Here is a 17,366-nt window from a genome sequence, read left to right as displayed (position 1 = left end):
CATAAATTTTATTTTGTGGTGTTGTCTAACTTACTCTTTGAGATTTTGTATTATTTGAGATTTTACTTTCTGCACTTTATTTTTTATATAGATATTAATTTGAAAATGTTTTTGTGAGACAGTGTACCTATCTAAAAATAAGTATGTAGGTAACCAACTAAAAATGTTTGTAAAATAATAATTAATTTCATATATAAAGCTGGCTATTTCTATCTACAGTTGCTGTAGAGCAAGAACGCATTTGAATCATGAAAATAATGGATAGCAGAGATCAAGGAACGATCGGGAAGGCGGGCAACACTCCATATAAACATCTCTCACAGCCCCCAGTCAAAACATCCTCACAGAACCAGAATCATAAAATAAGACGAGCCTAGAAGAGAGGTAACCGAAAAACCCAAGCTCTATAATTACAGCCAGCTACCCGATCTACCGGCAAGGCAATTTAAATTTACTGCGAACGCCGCACGTGTCCCACAAAATGAAATCCCACTACCGCACAGAAACACGCACGAAAAAAAACTAGAAGAACGTACACGGCGCCACCCCTTCGTCGCTAGTGGCCGCTCACTGGAACCACGCCCTGTCTCCGGCGCTGTTCGCCTTTCCCTCTAGCGCGCGTGCCGGCCGAGTAGCTGTCTCTGTCCGTTTTGAGCTAGGGCGACCAAACTGTAGCTTTTTGATCAGTACGCGTTTGGTGACCGCGCGTGTTGGAGTGTCGTTGGGAGCTCCGCGCGATCTCGCGGTGTGTCAAGTGCAGTGACGTGTAGAGGGTGCCGAAGTGGCGGGCTTCCTAGCCGCAGGTCGGGGGGCTCATGCCCCCTTCCACCAGCACCACATTGGTAAAAGTCAGTGTCCTGTGTTCCTAGAGTTATCAGACTAGATTTTTTGAAGTTTTGTATTCGCGAACATTGAATGTGACATATAGCATCAGTGATGCCGACTTACGGAGGTTGTTTAGTTTGTTATTTTTTTTTTTACTTTACCAATTTTCATTTTCTTTGTATTATTTATGATTTTATGTACAAATTTGTGTTTATTCGAGAAATGTTATTAGATTATATCATGATTAAAAAAATAAGAGTCAACGGTTTTTTTTGAAAACATTACGTTGAATTTTAATTAATAAGATAGAGCAAGCTTTCATGACTCTACAACTCGGATTTTAAGTTAAAGAGTGTAAATAATCACTTGTAGCTTATTTCACCTACCTTATCATGTATTATTATGGCTTCTATATTCATAATGGATTTACTTGACATCAAATTAAGTTAATGATAATAAACAGTTTTCTTTTGATTCAATTATTTATGAAAAATTTATGATAAAGATGAAAGTGTAGGCCTAATTAGCGCGTAAATAACACTTGAATATTATTTCACATAGGTGTACAGGTAACATTATGTGAATGATAAAATAGTCACTTGTACTCTCTTGAACATATAAACTCTACTTTAATTCAATAGCTGGAGTTCAATAACTTCAGTATCTGTTCAGTAAACAATAAACAATTTCTATGGGTTTCAATAGAACACATAAGCATTGATGAAAATGTAATATTAGATATCTAACTACGACTAAGAACTTAAAACACTAAGTATAACTACTACTTGATACTTAGTACACTACTTCTTGCTATTTTCTCTTAAGTGTTTATTAAAGTAAGTGACAGAAATTTTAATTGTAGATATTTTAACACAAACGAATAAACTTGAGATATTTAGTAAACAAATAATATTATCAATGCATTATTTTGTATAATCAACATATATTATAAAGAAATGTATATTTTCAGACCTTAATTTTAAAAAATCTACATAAATACCTGCATCTGACTTAATATACCCCCGGAACAAATAATAAAAATAGACGTATTTTTCAGACTTTTTGATAAGCTTTTAAAATGCTTATCAAATTCCCATTTCATAAACATATATTATTAGTGAGGAAACATTTTAATACTAGCTTATTATTAATATGTATATATTATACATATTATATATATTATTATACAGGGATGCAATTTTAACATTCACTTGAATAATATAAAAATATATATTTTTTATTTTTTATAAACCTACAGTTCTTAAAGTATACTCAAAAATCATCAATTAACCTAATTCTCGGTAAATCTTACAAATTGTAAAACAAATTGCCTTTTTCGTTTCAAAAATTTTCAATGTTATACGTAACTAGCGGTCCACACCGCTTCACTTGTGGTAAATAATATACATTTAAACAATATCACTCAGGGATCATGCAAACGTAAATATAAAACGCTGAAATAATTTTTGAAGTCGGTCAAGTGGTTCCTGAGATTATATTATAAAGTACACATATTATAATTTATAAATTAAACATATAAATATAGACACATATTATATACCACTCCGTAAACATTTCATTATGAACTATAAGTATTTAAGTATTTATAAACAAGTAGATATTATATGAATAATATATGTATTTCTTATATTACTTTAATACAAACAAACTAATTAAACTATCAATTAGACATATTCAAAAATCTGTTTGCATTTATCCCATTTTTTCCTGTAAAGAACCACAAAACTACCGTCATGCCATTTAGTTAATTTGAACCATAATAACTTAGCATAAAAAAAGTATATAAATTTGTCGTTTTTATTAGAACAACATTAAAACTGTTCTCATAAGGAAACGTGAAACTGTTAACAAAAGCAATACCAGCGTTTCTTTAAGAATATGTAGCACGATCCCTGAGGTATAAAATTTATAAATTGAATTGTCAATTTATGCGCCACATAAAAATCAAAAGAGCACATTTTCTATACATATAAAGAGTTATTTTAGTAGATATAATACATAATTTAATAAAGTTCCCTATACAATTAGTAGGTAACCACTGCTCAATATAACCTATTTATATTGTTGATTACTTATAAACGTATGTAGCCAAATAAAAAACAATTCTTTTAGTTCACTACACTCACTCAATTCATGATTCATTAAAAACTAACAAAAACGTTCTGACAATGCTAACTAAGCTTTTGTTAAAATAGTTTTGGTTAGGTTTTTTACGTTTTTTTATCTTAAAATTACAATTCGTATACAGATTAAAAATTAAAAAGCTGCTGACAGATTAACGGAAAAAACTTACGTTATTATCTTAATACGGATTACAAGGCATAAGTATATAATCTTAACACACCTTTGTCTACATAGATTTAACAATTGAAGTGAGATGTCTTTTCGACTAGAATTAATTTTTTGGAAGCGTGCCAAGTTTCTTATAACCGAAATCGATGCTGTTTATAAAAATGGAGTTGGCCTCTACTTTGTTCTTCTCAAGTGAATATTATCCTTAAATAAAACAACGATGACGCTTTTTTGTTGCTGCGAAAAAATACAAATGAGTTATGAATTACATTACGAAAATAAAGTTTGCTTTTAATGTGCCCATAGAAATACAATCAGGTATAATATAGTTGCAACGGAAATAGGTACTAACGATCAAGGGTTTGACCCGCCCGATTAATTTTGAATCGTTTCTATATTAAATAAGCTACATAATAATTGCAAAACGGCTTGTATTATATGTTTGTCTTCATATTTTTCTTTACTTATGCTGTAAAATCTATTAACAAGCGTACCACAAATTCAATATCCTTATTTGAAAATGCTCTTTAAAATAATTAAGTATAAAAGTATCATTATTTTCCGTTTCTTTGTTTTGTTAAAAATGGTGCAAATTCTGCGGGTTTTTAATTTATTTTTCATGTTCGATTTAGTTTTTGGTTTTGTGGTAATTAAAATACATGAGAATATATTTTGGTGTGGTACTTAGTGCATTTGGTACATTAGTTATTTCATTATTAAGCTGAAAGTATCCTTGGCAACTGCTAAACAAGTTTAAGTAAGTTCCAAAACTTTAAGATTCATTAATCCGTGATTTGTATTAAAAACAATTTAGTGTCATCACATTTCATATATTATTTAAAAACTTTTGTATATTCATAACAAAATATTTTGTAGGCAAATATATATCTAATTAATTATTATAATATGTTTATCTTACATTAATATTTGACAACATTATTGTTTTAATTCGAATGAATAAACACGTTCTTCTAATACATATATTTAGGTATTTGAATATATAAAACTATGATAAATTTGTGTTTATTTGAGATTAAAAAATTTATAAGTTTTATTTAAATACTATTATCTACCTTTATTCTAAACAGTTATGTTAAGTTACATTAATAATCATAAATCTCTTTCCAAAACTTGGGGATTACTCGATATGTAGGTAACTTTGTATGAGTATTCATATAAGATTTAAGGTTAAGCTGTTTAAGAGTAGTTAAGAACCTATTTAGCTTGCTACAGTTAGACTTCCATGAATTTTTGTTGGTAGTAAATAAAACTTTTAACCATTGTATAAATTTTTTATATAATGGTTAAAAGTTTAAGTCTACAAATTTATTTTTAAAAAGCAATATAGTCAAGGGTCACATGTTTCTCTCTGATAAAATATTACCAAAGAGGTGATACGCTGATTTTTGAATACGCTTGAAATGGTGCGTAACCAATCGGGCAGTTTCGAAGGAATAACGATGCGACCTTCATAAATTCAACTAATAAATGTCAGATGTTTAAAAAATTAAAAAGAATAACATAACCTAACATTCCTTTTGGGTTGGGAATGATTGTGCGAACAGTTGTAACACGGCGATTAAATATCAAAATTAAAATTTTCCAACTATGTATGAATTATAATATTAACGTTTATAATGCAAGTAAAATAATTAATTGCAGTTGTTAATAAATGCATTTGTGTCACATGTGTCAAGTATCTGTATAATTTATGATGGGAATTGTGGTCTATCTTTAAATAATTTGAGTTGAAACCTTATACTTAAACGCAAAAAACTATTTAGGATATATTTTAAATCGGCTTGACATTGATTTAAATATTTACCTTTAAATAAGCAATTTGCAAGGCGAATTATAATATTGATAAAATGAAAATATGTATATACATACTGCCTAATAAAAAAAATGTATTTTACTGCCTTCATAGTAATTATTGCTTTACTCGTTTGATATGAAAATATTCACTTTTAAATATCTGTTAGTTACCTACTACAGCGAGTATATAATTATTTGTAGTTACCTACATATCTCTATAGACATAGACATAGGTCTAGTTTAATAATTAAAGTAGGCATTTATTACTTTAAGATAAAGTGAAAATAAGAAATAAGCACCTAGATTTCAGTTTCCATTAATTTAATATCATTTCATGCATTGCTGTAAATATCAATTATAGTACCTTTGTAACATTTTATAAAGTTTTCTTAGACATGTTAAGGGGCCCTCTTAGCCTAGAGGCCCTGTATCATTGATGCGGTGCTACAGCCCTGACTCAGACTTCGATATTTTAAAATATATGTACTATGTTACTATGTAATTCCAATAAATATAATAAATCCTTCTGATATTTAATTTCATTACAAACACAGATAACATAATACTATACTAGATTACAATCAATATAACGCTTTTGCCGAAAAGAGTAACTAAATATAATTAAAATAACTATTTACTATTGGTAAAAACTACATCTATCGGTAATACCTACACATAAACATTGATTAACTGATTCAATGGATGATATGGACTTGTTCGGATTAAAGCCCTTGAATAAGTGAATACATCAGAGTATTCCCATCATACCATTTACCATTTCCTACCTACATACATGCGTGGTAACCAGTAATAGCTTACGTTAATAAAACTTTATTCAACTATGCTTTATCGATCGTAAAACTCAATCCCATTACGTCCAGCCATTCTGCGCTACCAACTTTACGATTCTGTGTTAGCTTTACTTTACGTAAAATAGTTATTTAAGACATTGAATGTTACGTTATTTAATACTTGGGTGACCTTTATCAACCCTTTGAGACGCTTTGTATTGGGTGGCCTGCGGGTTTTAAGTTATACAATTTTAAATCTGTTTAGTACATAAACATGTAAATAAAAATAACGTTGTAATTTGGGCAAAAAGTACACGTTCATTACGAAATTTTTTTATTAAGTAACTTTGATGCTAAAAATAACCATAAACTATTTTTAGATTGGTATACAAAATCTTTGGTCTGTAAATAAGTCTATTGTAAGGTTAATTTTTCACTGAATAAATGGTAACAGCTAAATAAAATCATGACTTTATGAAGCTAATTATGGCATAAAATATAACAAAAAACATGTTAACATCTTATTTACATCGCGGTAATCGGTAGGTATACATTTATACGTCTTTTAACGGGCAATGTTTCCAAAAGAACAGGATAATGTTGTAATTATAAGCGAATGAACATAATTATTTTAAATGTTTGTTGCATTATGAACGTTAAAAGCGCAAGGAACGAGTTGTCTTCTAATATGCTGACAGCTCTATATTTAATTATGACAATGTGGAAAATGTGTTTTTTTTTCAATTCAATGACCTGCATTGGTCTAGGAAATATAGATTATTTGAGGGCTATACATACCTGAAGGCAGATTTGGATCTAGTTTTGTATCTAATTACCGCAATAAAGCATAATTGTTTAGGAGGAATAGGCAAGCCGTGTGATGTTAATTTAAATAATAAAATTGTCGATACCTGCCTTATGAGTAACATTACTAGGCTTGTGATGTGGATATTAGTGTAATTTTTTAGGTGTCATAGAAATAAGAATCATATTATGGTAGATTTTAAGCACTACAAAAAAAATATATAAAGATTTAAATTCAAGGTAGTTTTATGATGCAGCGGTGTAGTCTTGGTAAATTATACAAAATTTCGCGTGTCATTACGCAATAATTCAATTAGCACCTGCATTGTGTCATTCCTAAGTATTAGTTACGTGTTAAAATTATTAAATACCACCTTAACGTACTCTTGCAATTTTTACTTTACGAAGATATATTCCATCCGGTTACATTTTTTTTTATGTAAAATGCGATAGTTTATCACAAATAATTAATTGAAATTTTGTTCGATCGTTTTCTAAGAAGGTACATTTTTATTTAAAAGTGAAGAAATTAAAAAAAAAATATATTTTTGTAAGTTAATGTAATCTGAAGTCTTGAAGTCGTATTTTTTTAAAACATCGAAACTTAGGTAGTTAATAATAATGAAACTTCATAAATTTCTATAAAGGGTTTCCGGACTATTATGTTGTTTAAAACAACCTTATTGATTTTGGCACAATTTTCAATTATATTAAAGAATAATTCATGACATTATATATTATATAAAACAAGCTGTAGCCCGTAGCTTCGTCTGCGTAATCAAAATAAATTTCCATGGTACTTACGAACATTCCCTATTTTTCCCGTTGGAGGTAGAATTTACAAAAAAAATTTAATAGCGGATGTCTACATTATGTGGTTGTAGTTATTAGTGGCTATAGCATAATGCCAAATATCAGCCCAAGCAGTCTAGTAGTTTGGGCTGTTTGTTGACAGATCAGTCAGTCAGTCAGTCATTGGCTTATAAACTTTTGCGTTCATAAGCCGTTGTACATCGTGGTGGATTCGTGTATCGTGGTGGTGGTCTATTTTTAGACCAGGGACATTTTTGCATAAACAGGGCCTATACCTTATGACGCGAGTTATATTGTCCTTCAGGGCAACAAATGTCTATCGTTACTCACGAGATCTCACGTAGCCCCACAGAAAGTAATCGAATGGTGTTAGATCACACAATCTTGGTGTTCAGTTGATTTTACCACCACGCGAGATAGCAAATGATAAAAAATATGGAAATTGGAGCCGTCCTTTCCAATAGATATTTGACAAATAAATCAAATAGGTGAAATAGGCGATGAAGCCTAAAAATTTTTTTATAATATTTGCTATCAGAACAGTATTCTGTAATGGAAAAACTTTTACTTGACAATGTAGGAACAGACTTATTTTAGTACAAAAAAAAACTTCATATTGTTTATTGATAAAAGAAAATAAAATATTTCAAAAAAGCTCATATCAGTCCTTTAACAATTTTAATTCAAATGTTACATTCATCAAGGTCACCTATCAAATGTGTTTTCGCTTGTCTGCAGGAAGAGGCGAAGCAGGCGGCGCGATGGCGTGCGCCGGCTGCGAGAAGCCGATACTGGACAAGTTCCTCCTGCACGTGCTGGAGCGAGCGTGGCACGCAGCGTGCGTGCGTTGCGCGGACTGCCGCGCGCCACTCGCGGACAAATGCTATTCCAGAGATAACAAACTGTTCTGCCGGAATGATTTTTTCAGGTGAGCGTCTATGATGTGATTGTCTATGGCCTATATATTAAACTTTTGATTTGAAAATTTCGCGTTTGGGTTAGGTGTTATGGCAGAGGTCATTGTATTTTTCAATTTTGTCGTCTATGAAAGAAGTGAACATGACCATCTATTTATTATCATCATTTAATTTAACACAAAGGGTCGCCTTAAAGAATAAATAAAGAAAACGTGTAAAAATTAGTTTATCGATCAAAAGGAATAATAATGATTATAGAAGGTAGGTTAGTTTAACTAGTAGAAAATAAGACCTTTAAATTATCTTACAAGTGATGTTTTACGGAGACAATTATAGTTAACAGGGATATCAGAAATTAATACCACCTTGCAAGACGTTATAATAATAGTGTTACTATACAAGAAATAACATGTAATTATAAAACTGCTAAGTTGCCAACACGCATCTACTAAGATCATCGTTGCATGTCGATATCTAATATATAAAATTCCCGTGTCGCAGTTTTCGTTGCCATACTCCTCCGAAACGGCTTGACCGATTTTGATGAAATTTTTGGTCCATATCGGTTAGGTCTGAGAATCGGCCAACATCTATTTTTCATACACCTAAATGATAAGAGCAAGGCAGAACAACGTTTGCCGGGTGCAGCTAGTAATCTCTATAATATGACAGAAATTCGAATAATAATAAATAAATATATAAAAACTATATACTGCGTGTCGGAAGTTATTTGTTATTTTAATGTAGCTTTATGTTAGATCGCTTGTATATGATAAATGATGTTTAGTCGACATTATCGTTAGGCGCATACACACTTTGATGAACAAAACCATAAAAACTTAACGTCGTCGGTTTACTGTTTCTTATTGTTTTTGTTATTAATACGCAGTAGTTTGCCCCATTGCAATATACTTAAATTGTGTAATGATTAAGATGTACAGCGTGTATGTTTTTATTTAAATATAGATAATTTGATAGTCTACAATTTATGTTGCGAATTGATAAAAAATATGTAGTGCACATATAATCTTAACGTTTAAAAATTTATTGAAATTTTATACATTACCTCTGATAGTCAATTATATGATTAATATATACGACTATTTACGATTTGAAGTAGCGAAGGTGCGCATTTGTAAAGCTCTATCATATGAAAATCCTACTAATCCTACTTCCCACTAGTCCTACTAATATTATAAATGCGAAAGTTTGTATGGATGTGTGTGTTTGTTGCTCTTTCACGCAAAAATTACTGAACCGATTGCAATCAAATTCGGTGCGTAGATAGCTGGACAACTGGAATAACATATAGGCAACTTTTTATCCTACGGTAACGGACTCACGCGGGTGAAACCGCGGGGCACAGCTAGTTTATACTATAATAAAAATGGTCGGTGTCAAATTCTGTACATTGAAGATAGTTAGAATTTTTTTGTGGGGCGTTTTATTGTCGATGCTGAAGTATAAAATGCAATTTAAAAAATTTTTGTCTGTCTGTTTGTATCTCGAATGAGAATCACGCAAAAACTGCTCAACGGATTTTGATGAAACTTGGTATGGTTATAGAACCTACTCTAAATAAGGATCTTATTTGATTTTTATCCCGGAAATCGATACGGTGTCTGAGAGGGGAGGGGTGAAAGTCAATCTAAGTATTTATTGACAAACGCGAACGAAGTCGCGGGTACAGCTAGTCATCAATATGGCAAAAAGGCACTACGAATTACAAAGCTCCCTCCCTTCAGTGATAGCATGCAATTTATTAAAATTTTATGTAAACTTTAAAAACAAATTATTAAATGTAAACAATTACACTGTTTCCGAATTGCAGGTGGAAACAAATTGAGAAATTTCTTATAACTTTAAAACATTTTCAGTGAGATTATTTGATTGTTTATTTAATCATATGGCGCCCAATTGTCAAAAATTGCTGTGTTTACCGGCGCAGCGGAAAGTGGTTCACTTATGACTTCCGCTGTCTTGATGGATTCATTATTTTTTAGTGTTTTTAACGTTGACAATATTTTTAAAGTGAATAAAATCATTACGTTATTAAAGCAAAAGAATCAGTTGTAATAATATTAATTAATTTGCAAAATCGGGATAGGTTGGTACATTAAGTATTTATAAAATATTTACCTGGTTTATTCCAATGTGTGCAATATAATATTTATTTATTTCAAGACGCAGTGGTACACAATAAGACAGAGAGATAACGTTAGTATTTCCTAATGTATTAAACGTGTCTGTTGTAAATTTGTTCGTTACGTTTAATAAGAATTAAAGCTGTTAATTTACCCATTTCAAATAGAGCCTAGCTCAAAGCGTATGAAGTGTAATAATTCAATTTATTTATAAAATTTTATAACTTACAAGTACCAAACGCACTGACATTTAACTTATATGGAGTTATAATCCAAGTGCCCACCTTGACCAATTTGTTACGTGATGAGTTCATTCAGTGACATTTCAACTTCCTAAACCTAAGTGACGTCATTTCCGTTTCTTTACACTCCGCCATTATTGTGTTAGTTTAAATTGTTTGGAATCTGCACTATCTTTAACGTTTATAAATGCACAAAAGGTGCAAGTTTTCGGTTACGTAAATTAAATTCCATCTAGATTTAGGTAATATTTTGGTACGTTTGACACGTACGTAGGTAGTTAAATTATCTTTAAACCCACTAATTTAATATTCAATGTATTTCGTTTATTATAAGTACTTATATCATGAGGGTAGCTAGCTATATGTAAATTACAGCTTTTTTTAAGAATATAAATATAAATCAAAGAATCGGCACATAAAAAGACGATTAAACAAATAAAAAAGAAAAATTAATTTATACCAAAAACCCAAAAAAAGAAAACCATAACAAAAACATGTTAATGAACCAAATAAATGATACAAGAATACATATTTAAAATTATTTTTGTTTTTTTTTTTAATAGATAACTATCATTAATTATGAAGACATTAATTGTTTTTTTTCTAGAAACAAAAGAAAATTCCAAAGTCGAATTCAAATTAAATTCGAACATTTTTCAAAATTGGCAGCAACGTGTGGATAACATGGCGGACTGCCAACGTACCACAGAGAGTTTATGTTTTATTCATGCGACCTCCATCGTTTATGCAAATTGCCTGGTAATAATTCAAAGTGATGATAAAATAATAAAAACAGTGAATTTCAGACTTGTCCGATGTTGTATTGTCTCAAATTTACATAGCTTTAGATCTACATTACTAATTATGACTTCGTAAATGTGTTTTACAACGCGTTAATGCAAACTGAATTTATGCTGGTTATTTATCACAGCAACACAAAATAACGAGGTTGTAGTACCTACATCATTTTGTATTAAAAATAAGAGTATTATGCCATTTGTATTCTATGGTAATACTACAATTTCAATATAAAACTATCTATATAAGTGGATACCCATTGTAATTGGCTAGTGTAAAATTATTTGGTTTCATACATAATAATATTTTGTTTATGGAGCCATTGTATTTGAGGTATAAAGAAAAGATTGTGCTTTTTCTAAATTTATAGTACCTTTAACTACCTAAAAGCTTATATATTTATTATGACAATAAATTAATTTCTTAATAATATTCCATTGACTTTTTCGCAAAACCATTAAAAATGGAAGGAAATCGCTATAAAATAAATATCAGAGAATAATTTTTCATAGCTTTCTAGTCACGAAGCAACGCTTAACGTAAGAAATAGCGCTTCAACTTGTTTAATTAACACCGTACATTACAGTAAATGTGTTGTCTTCTAAATATAAATCGCGTGCTATTCGATACGTGTCCGTCAACAATTTAGTGATATATTGGCGGAATAGTTTCTTTGATATTGACCTAAAAATCAGCCATCGCACGATCGACCACCGTTATCACATAATTTCATATTTTATAGCTAAAAGTTATTTATTGTATCGACATTCATCTGGCTACTTTATTACTTCCGGGTTTCAGCTTAGTGTGCGCATTTTAATCATAAAAGAGATTGTTTAGAACCAATTTTATGTGGAGCACGTTGTAGAAAAAATTAGGTAGCTAGCTAGCTGTGTTATATTAAATATGCGATGTTTAATACAATTTGATATAAACTAGGCGATGCTATATAGCAGAGATGTGTGAAAGTGAATATTAAAACAAAATAAATGATTAGTTACATGAATCTACAAAACGTCTATAAATTAATATATGTTGAGTCTTGGTCACCTGTTTTCTTTCTTATTTTAAAGGCATATTGTTGAGAGGTTTCCATTATTCACACATTTGAAAATATGCAAAAGGCTTATATATTATTTTAGTATAACATTTTAATTACCAACTGTCATAAAGGTGCTCATTAAATTTTAAAATAATAATATATAATCTATAGACACCATCGATTATATTTTATCTTACGGAAATCTTAGACCGTAATATGTATTAAGCTAAAACAAGCATCGGAATTTTCGCAACTATGAAAGCATGCAATAGCGTAGAGCGAAGACAACGGTTAACTGTATCTACTAAATAAAATGCAGTCTTTAAAACTTTTATGGTTCTTCCGACTCAGATTTATAGGGAAGAGACATATTAAACTGGTAACCGTAGCTCTGGTTATAACTTTGATAAGTAATAAAGTAATAAAAGCCTACACGAGGTGTGTACACACGGTACCGCGTCGTAACCCAACGGCCCTGACTTAGTTTGCACTAAGCCTTACATTCAAATTTGATACAAACTTGGATTTTAAATTATCATCGGTCATTACAAGCTAACGATTTTGAATATCGATTTATTGATATTCTAAATATCGATGTCGAAGTATCTGGTAAGCGATGTCTAAATTATGTTTATGACTCATATTTTATTCGGCGGACGACGTGTTCGGCAATTTATGCTATTTTTAATCTAGATATTGTTATTTATGATTAGATATGAGGAATCAACAGGTCGTGAGTGATACTGTTGTTTTTTTATATATCTGGGTTTTGTTATGAAATTCGAAATTCGAATGAAATATATTATGTATCTGTATATTTACAGTCGTATATTCCATTTTTTTTTAAATGGATGCTGTGCTGTGTTATTTAATGGAATATTGTCTCGCTCGATTCTCCATATTACTAAAACGGTTACAGATTTAAAATAATATTTCTAACATAATTTCCAATTAAAGAAATGTCAATGCTGTAGGCAAGTATTGTTGTGTAAATTAAACATATTAATTATTGTTTTCGTTTCTTAAATGACAATATATATTTGTAAGTACTTAATTTCGTATTGAAAGCAAATTTTATATACCTTAATAAATAATTTAATAATATATGTAATAAAGAATTGTTTGAAAACAGATTTAACTGCTTTTCTAGTAGTAATATGTTATAATAAGAATTATCTTCCTTTCACCTTTTATAGGTAATAACCTACGCCTACTGGTTACTATAAATAATTCAAAAACTTTTTTTGTTCATGAACTGTTTATCAACGAATTGCGGTATACTTAATAAAGTTTTATGCTCAAACTACATTAATAGTAAGCATTTGCTGGAACATTGAACACACCACCAACCGCCACACAGAAAATATATACAAAGAGTCAATGTATTGTGATCAGTGTCTCAACTATATTTAAGACTATTATTTTCAAAGAATTCTTGGAACATATACTCATAATTGCTAACTATAGATACGTCTTCTTATAAAACCTATAAAACAAACAATTAACCAACACTTTCAATCTTGTTACCAGGCGTTACGGTACAAAATGCAGCGGCTGCGGCCACGGTATCTCGCCATCTGACCTGGTCAGGAAAGCGCGGGAAAAAGTCTTCCACCTGAACTGTTTTACCTGCCTCGTCTGCAGAAAACAGCTGTCAACGGGCGAGGAACTCTATGTGTTGGACGATAACAAGTTTATATGTAAAGAGGATTACCTCGCTGGAAAGGCGCCGACACATTGTAAGTACTGTTTTTACTACCTTTATATCTCTTTTTCAATAATTTTGAACTATTATGTTTGTTTGAGAGACGTAATAAGTATTCGTTAAACTAAATGAGAGAAGACACGTTGTTGCCAACGACGTTGTAAGTAGTTCCTAATTGATTTTCTTCTGTAGTGCCGCGCTGTGATTCTGTTAAGAAGTAATAAAGTGAATTTAGATTTTAGATGACGTATATAGAAGCGGTAATTGTATTATAAACATACATAGGAATAGTTGGTGTAAAAGCTACAAAAGCTGGCCTATGGTTGTTGTTATGACTTTAACGATTAATGATGGTTGTTTTGAGACTATTAATGTCTTACAAATACACTTTATATTAAAGTCGTATTAAACTTTAACATGATTTTAAATAATTCGTGCTATAGAAGAATGGCTTTGACTTGCACGGTCAATATTTGCAGCTAGCAAGATTGAAAGCTCGTTCTAACACTTATTACGCCGCAGTAGCACGTACGCAATTGGATGTTGTCACATAAAAAATTAAATAAATGAGGTCCGCTATTGTCCCATTAAGGTACTCGCTGCTAGCCAATCGATGCTGAATAATTAGTTTTCTATCATAGTCATCGATTTTTAAACGTGATACGTGACGTGTGATTGCGTTCACCGATCGAAAAACATTTATTGTTAGGAACGTATCACGACAGCAATAAAAACGGAGGACCCACTTTGAAATCGAATTTTTCGATCAATACGAACCGTAACTGAAATGAAGAAAAAAGACTGTAAAAAGTTGAAGGCGTTGGACAAAAAGCCAACCGCATTACACATTAGCCACGTCTACGCGGTAGTGGTATAGACAACTTTTTACTTTTTTATTGTACTGCTTTCTTGACGTGAGATGGAAAAAAACCATAGACAAGGGTTACAGATGTTGAAGAAAATTGAAATATGCATATGAGACGTATAAATATTGTGATGTCTTCATAGAGAATAGGTTTATGAAACCGTCTAACATTTTTATTGCTCTGGAATATTTAATTGAGATTGTAATTTGAACAAGCTATCCATTTATATCAATACACTGAATCCGGATTAACTGGTTTTAGAAGGTTGATTAGTATACGTAGGTATATCTACTGCGCTCGTAATAATGAATTCAGTTTGTGCTACTGTATCATCTTTGAATTATAATGTCTTGAGTTTGTTGTAGGGGGTGTATTTCGCTTATCAATTATATCATTTTCATTGAATATTTATCCTGGTAGGAAGATGCTTTATTTAGCAATGTTTTAAGATATGTATTGCAATCTGAAATTTCAATAAGCATTCAAATGTTTTTAGTATTGCGCAAGAAGATTTTATTGCCAGTTGAATTGGAAACTTTCACTATCCAAAAAATTCGCAAAAACAAATTTATTACAATTAAATTTGTATTGATGTCTGGAATGATTGCTTTTATTTTTATTTTAGCGTCTAAATAGATTTTGGAAACGGTTTGTTTAGCGAATCCGCAACATGTGTGCGCCCGCGGCGCCACTGCTGTTTGTTCGATGTAATTGTGTTTAGATATTGTTAGCTAGACATGGAGATGTATAAACAGGGAGGGAATCGTTGATAACGATTTTTTTTTTAATTTTATATTTTCTTTTTTACTTTTATAGCCATAAATTTACAGACTCAATATACAGAGTCTTAAAAGACATTACCAATTAAATCACATAATTAATTTAAAAACGAACATAAAATTTCTTCCATTCGGTTTACCTTTTCTATGACAATGTCAAGAGGGCTGTGGGTTGGGACAGATAATATCCCCCTCTTCTGAGCTTATACAGATAATATATGATAGCAAATACAAAATCGTTTCCACTGGTCTGGGCCTCATGAGATTAGGGAACCCTAACGCGAGGGTTAAGAGGCTTATGTAGAAATTATGGTAGGTTTTGAAGGATATAATTTTCAAAGCAACAGTCACTATTATTTTGCAAATTAAAATTAGTCAATCAGGAGTACACTTTATACGTGATAATAGATCATTAATTGGCCAGTGTATTTTATTAACGTACTATATTATTATACCTTTTCCATTTAAATTTGCTTAAATCTCTTGTACCCGTAACTAATTGTTTATTTTTTGTGTATAACGAAATTAATAAAAAATCAAAAAAAATTATAATTCATAAGCGGTAGGAAAGTACCAGGCTAACATGAACAAGAAGCGTTAGAGCGTGCCCATTTCAAACAAAAACACATCCGCTCCCTCGTATCGGTTGCACTACAAATAGCCGGGAGCCTGGAGATTGTTTGTGAAGGGGGTTCGACCCCATTGAGGGATAAGAATGAAAACGTAAGCAGTTATGATATTAATGTTGCGTTATGCTAATTTCTTCTATTATTTTGATGGTAATTTAAAAAAATGTTTTATCGTTCGATAGTGCAAATTATTGCTTGGCTACTGCTAATTCATTATTTTAGAATTGGAACCAATTAGTGTGACATAATTATTATTTAGAATTAATTTTAACCAAAGCAAAATCAGGAGGAACTATCAATTCAACTGTATTATTATTATTTTTTTTTAATGTCATAGCGGGCAACTGAGCTGGTGGTTCGCCTGATGGTAAGCGATCACCACCATGAACATTCGCAGAGGTAGTGCTTCTGCGAATATGCTGCCCGCTTTTAAGGGGTTAAGGAAAAGGAAAGGGTTGACGACTCGAAAAAAGGAATGTACTGGGACGGGTGAGGAAAAGGAAATGGGCCTCCGGCTCCCCCACTCACCGAACGAAACACAGTGACATGCCACTATTTCACGCCGGTTTTCTGTGGGGGTGTGGTACTTCCCCGGTGCGAGCTGGCCCAATTCGTGCCGAAGCGTGGTCAACTCCCAGAATAAAGCTGTTACCTCAGAACTTTCAACTAGGTGAAAATATTTTCATGATTTTTTTTTCTATTTGAAAGTCGTTGCCTCCTATGTGGTCCCATTCAAAATTGGTCTAGTTGTGACAATTTGAAGGTGGTTTGGCTTTTTGTTAAAGTAAGTTATGTTCAATTCACTATATAATATGTATTAAGTATAGTATGATAAAAAAAAGGAGGAAATGAAATAAATAGTTTTTTGTTTTGAAACTGTATC

The 17,366-nt window shown here is 31.2% G+C and overlaps 1 protein-coding gene across 4 annotated transcripts in view; it reads left to right on the top strand.

Moving 5' to 3' along the window:
- Positions 1-708: 708 nt before the first annotated feature.
- LOC119834277 (LIM/homeobox protein Lhx5) overlaps positions 709-17,366 on the top strand; it is a 47,391-nt gene continuing 30,733 nt past the window's right edge. For 3 of the 4 annotated variants that reach the window (XM_038358632.1, XM_038358624.1, XM_038358616.1), the window contains exons 1-3: positions 709-952; positions 8,100-8,289; positions 14,035-14,243. In XM_038358632.1, the coding sequence (XP_038214560.1) occupies positions 937-952; positions 8,100-8,289; positions 14,035-14,243 (415 nt within the window). In that variant the 5' untranslated portion in view covers positions 709-936. The remainder of the gene's footprint in view (positions 953-8,099; positions 8,290-14,034; positions 14,244-17,366) is intronic. The other variant, XM_038358640.1, reaches the window with a different exon arrangement.

Source organism: Zerene cesonia, chromosome 2, assembly GCF_012273895.1.
Source record: "Zerene cesonia ecotype Mississippi chromosome 2, Zerene_cesonia_1.1, whole genome shotgun sequence".
Taxonomy (NCBI): Eukaryota; Metazoa; Arthropoda; class Insecta; order Lepidoptera; family Pieridae; genus Zerene; species Zerene cesonia.
This window is presented reverse-complemented; position numbering and strand designations above follow the sequence as displayed.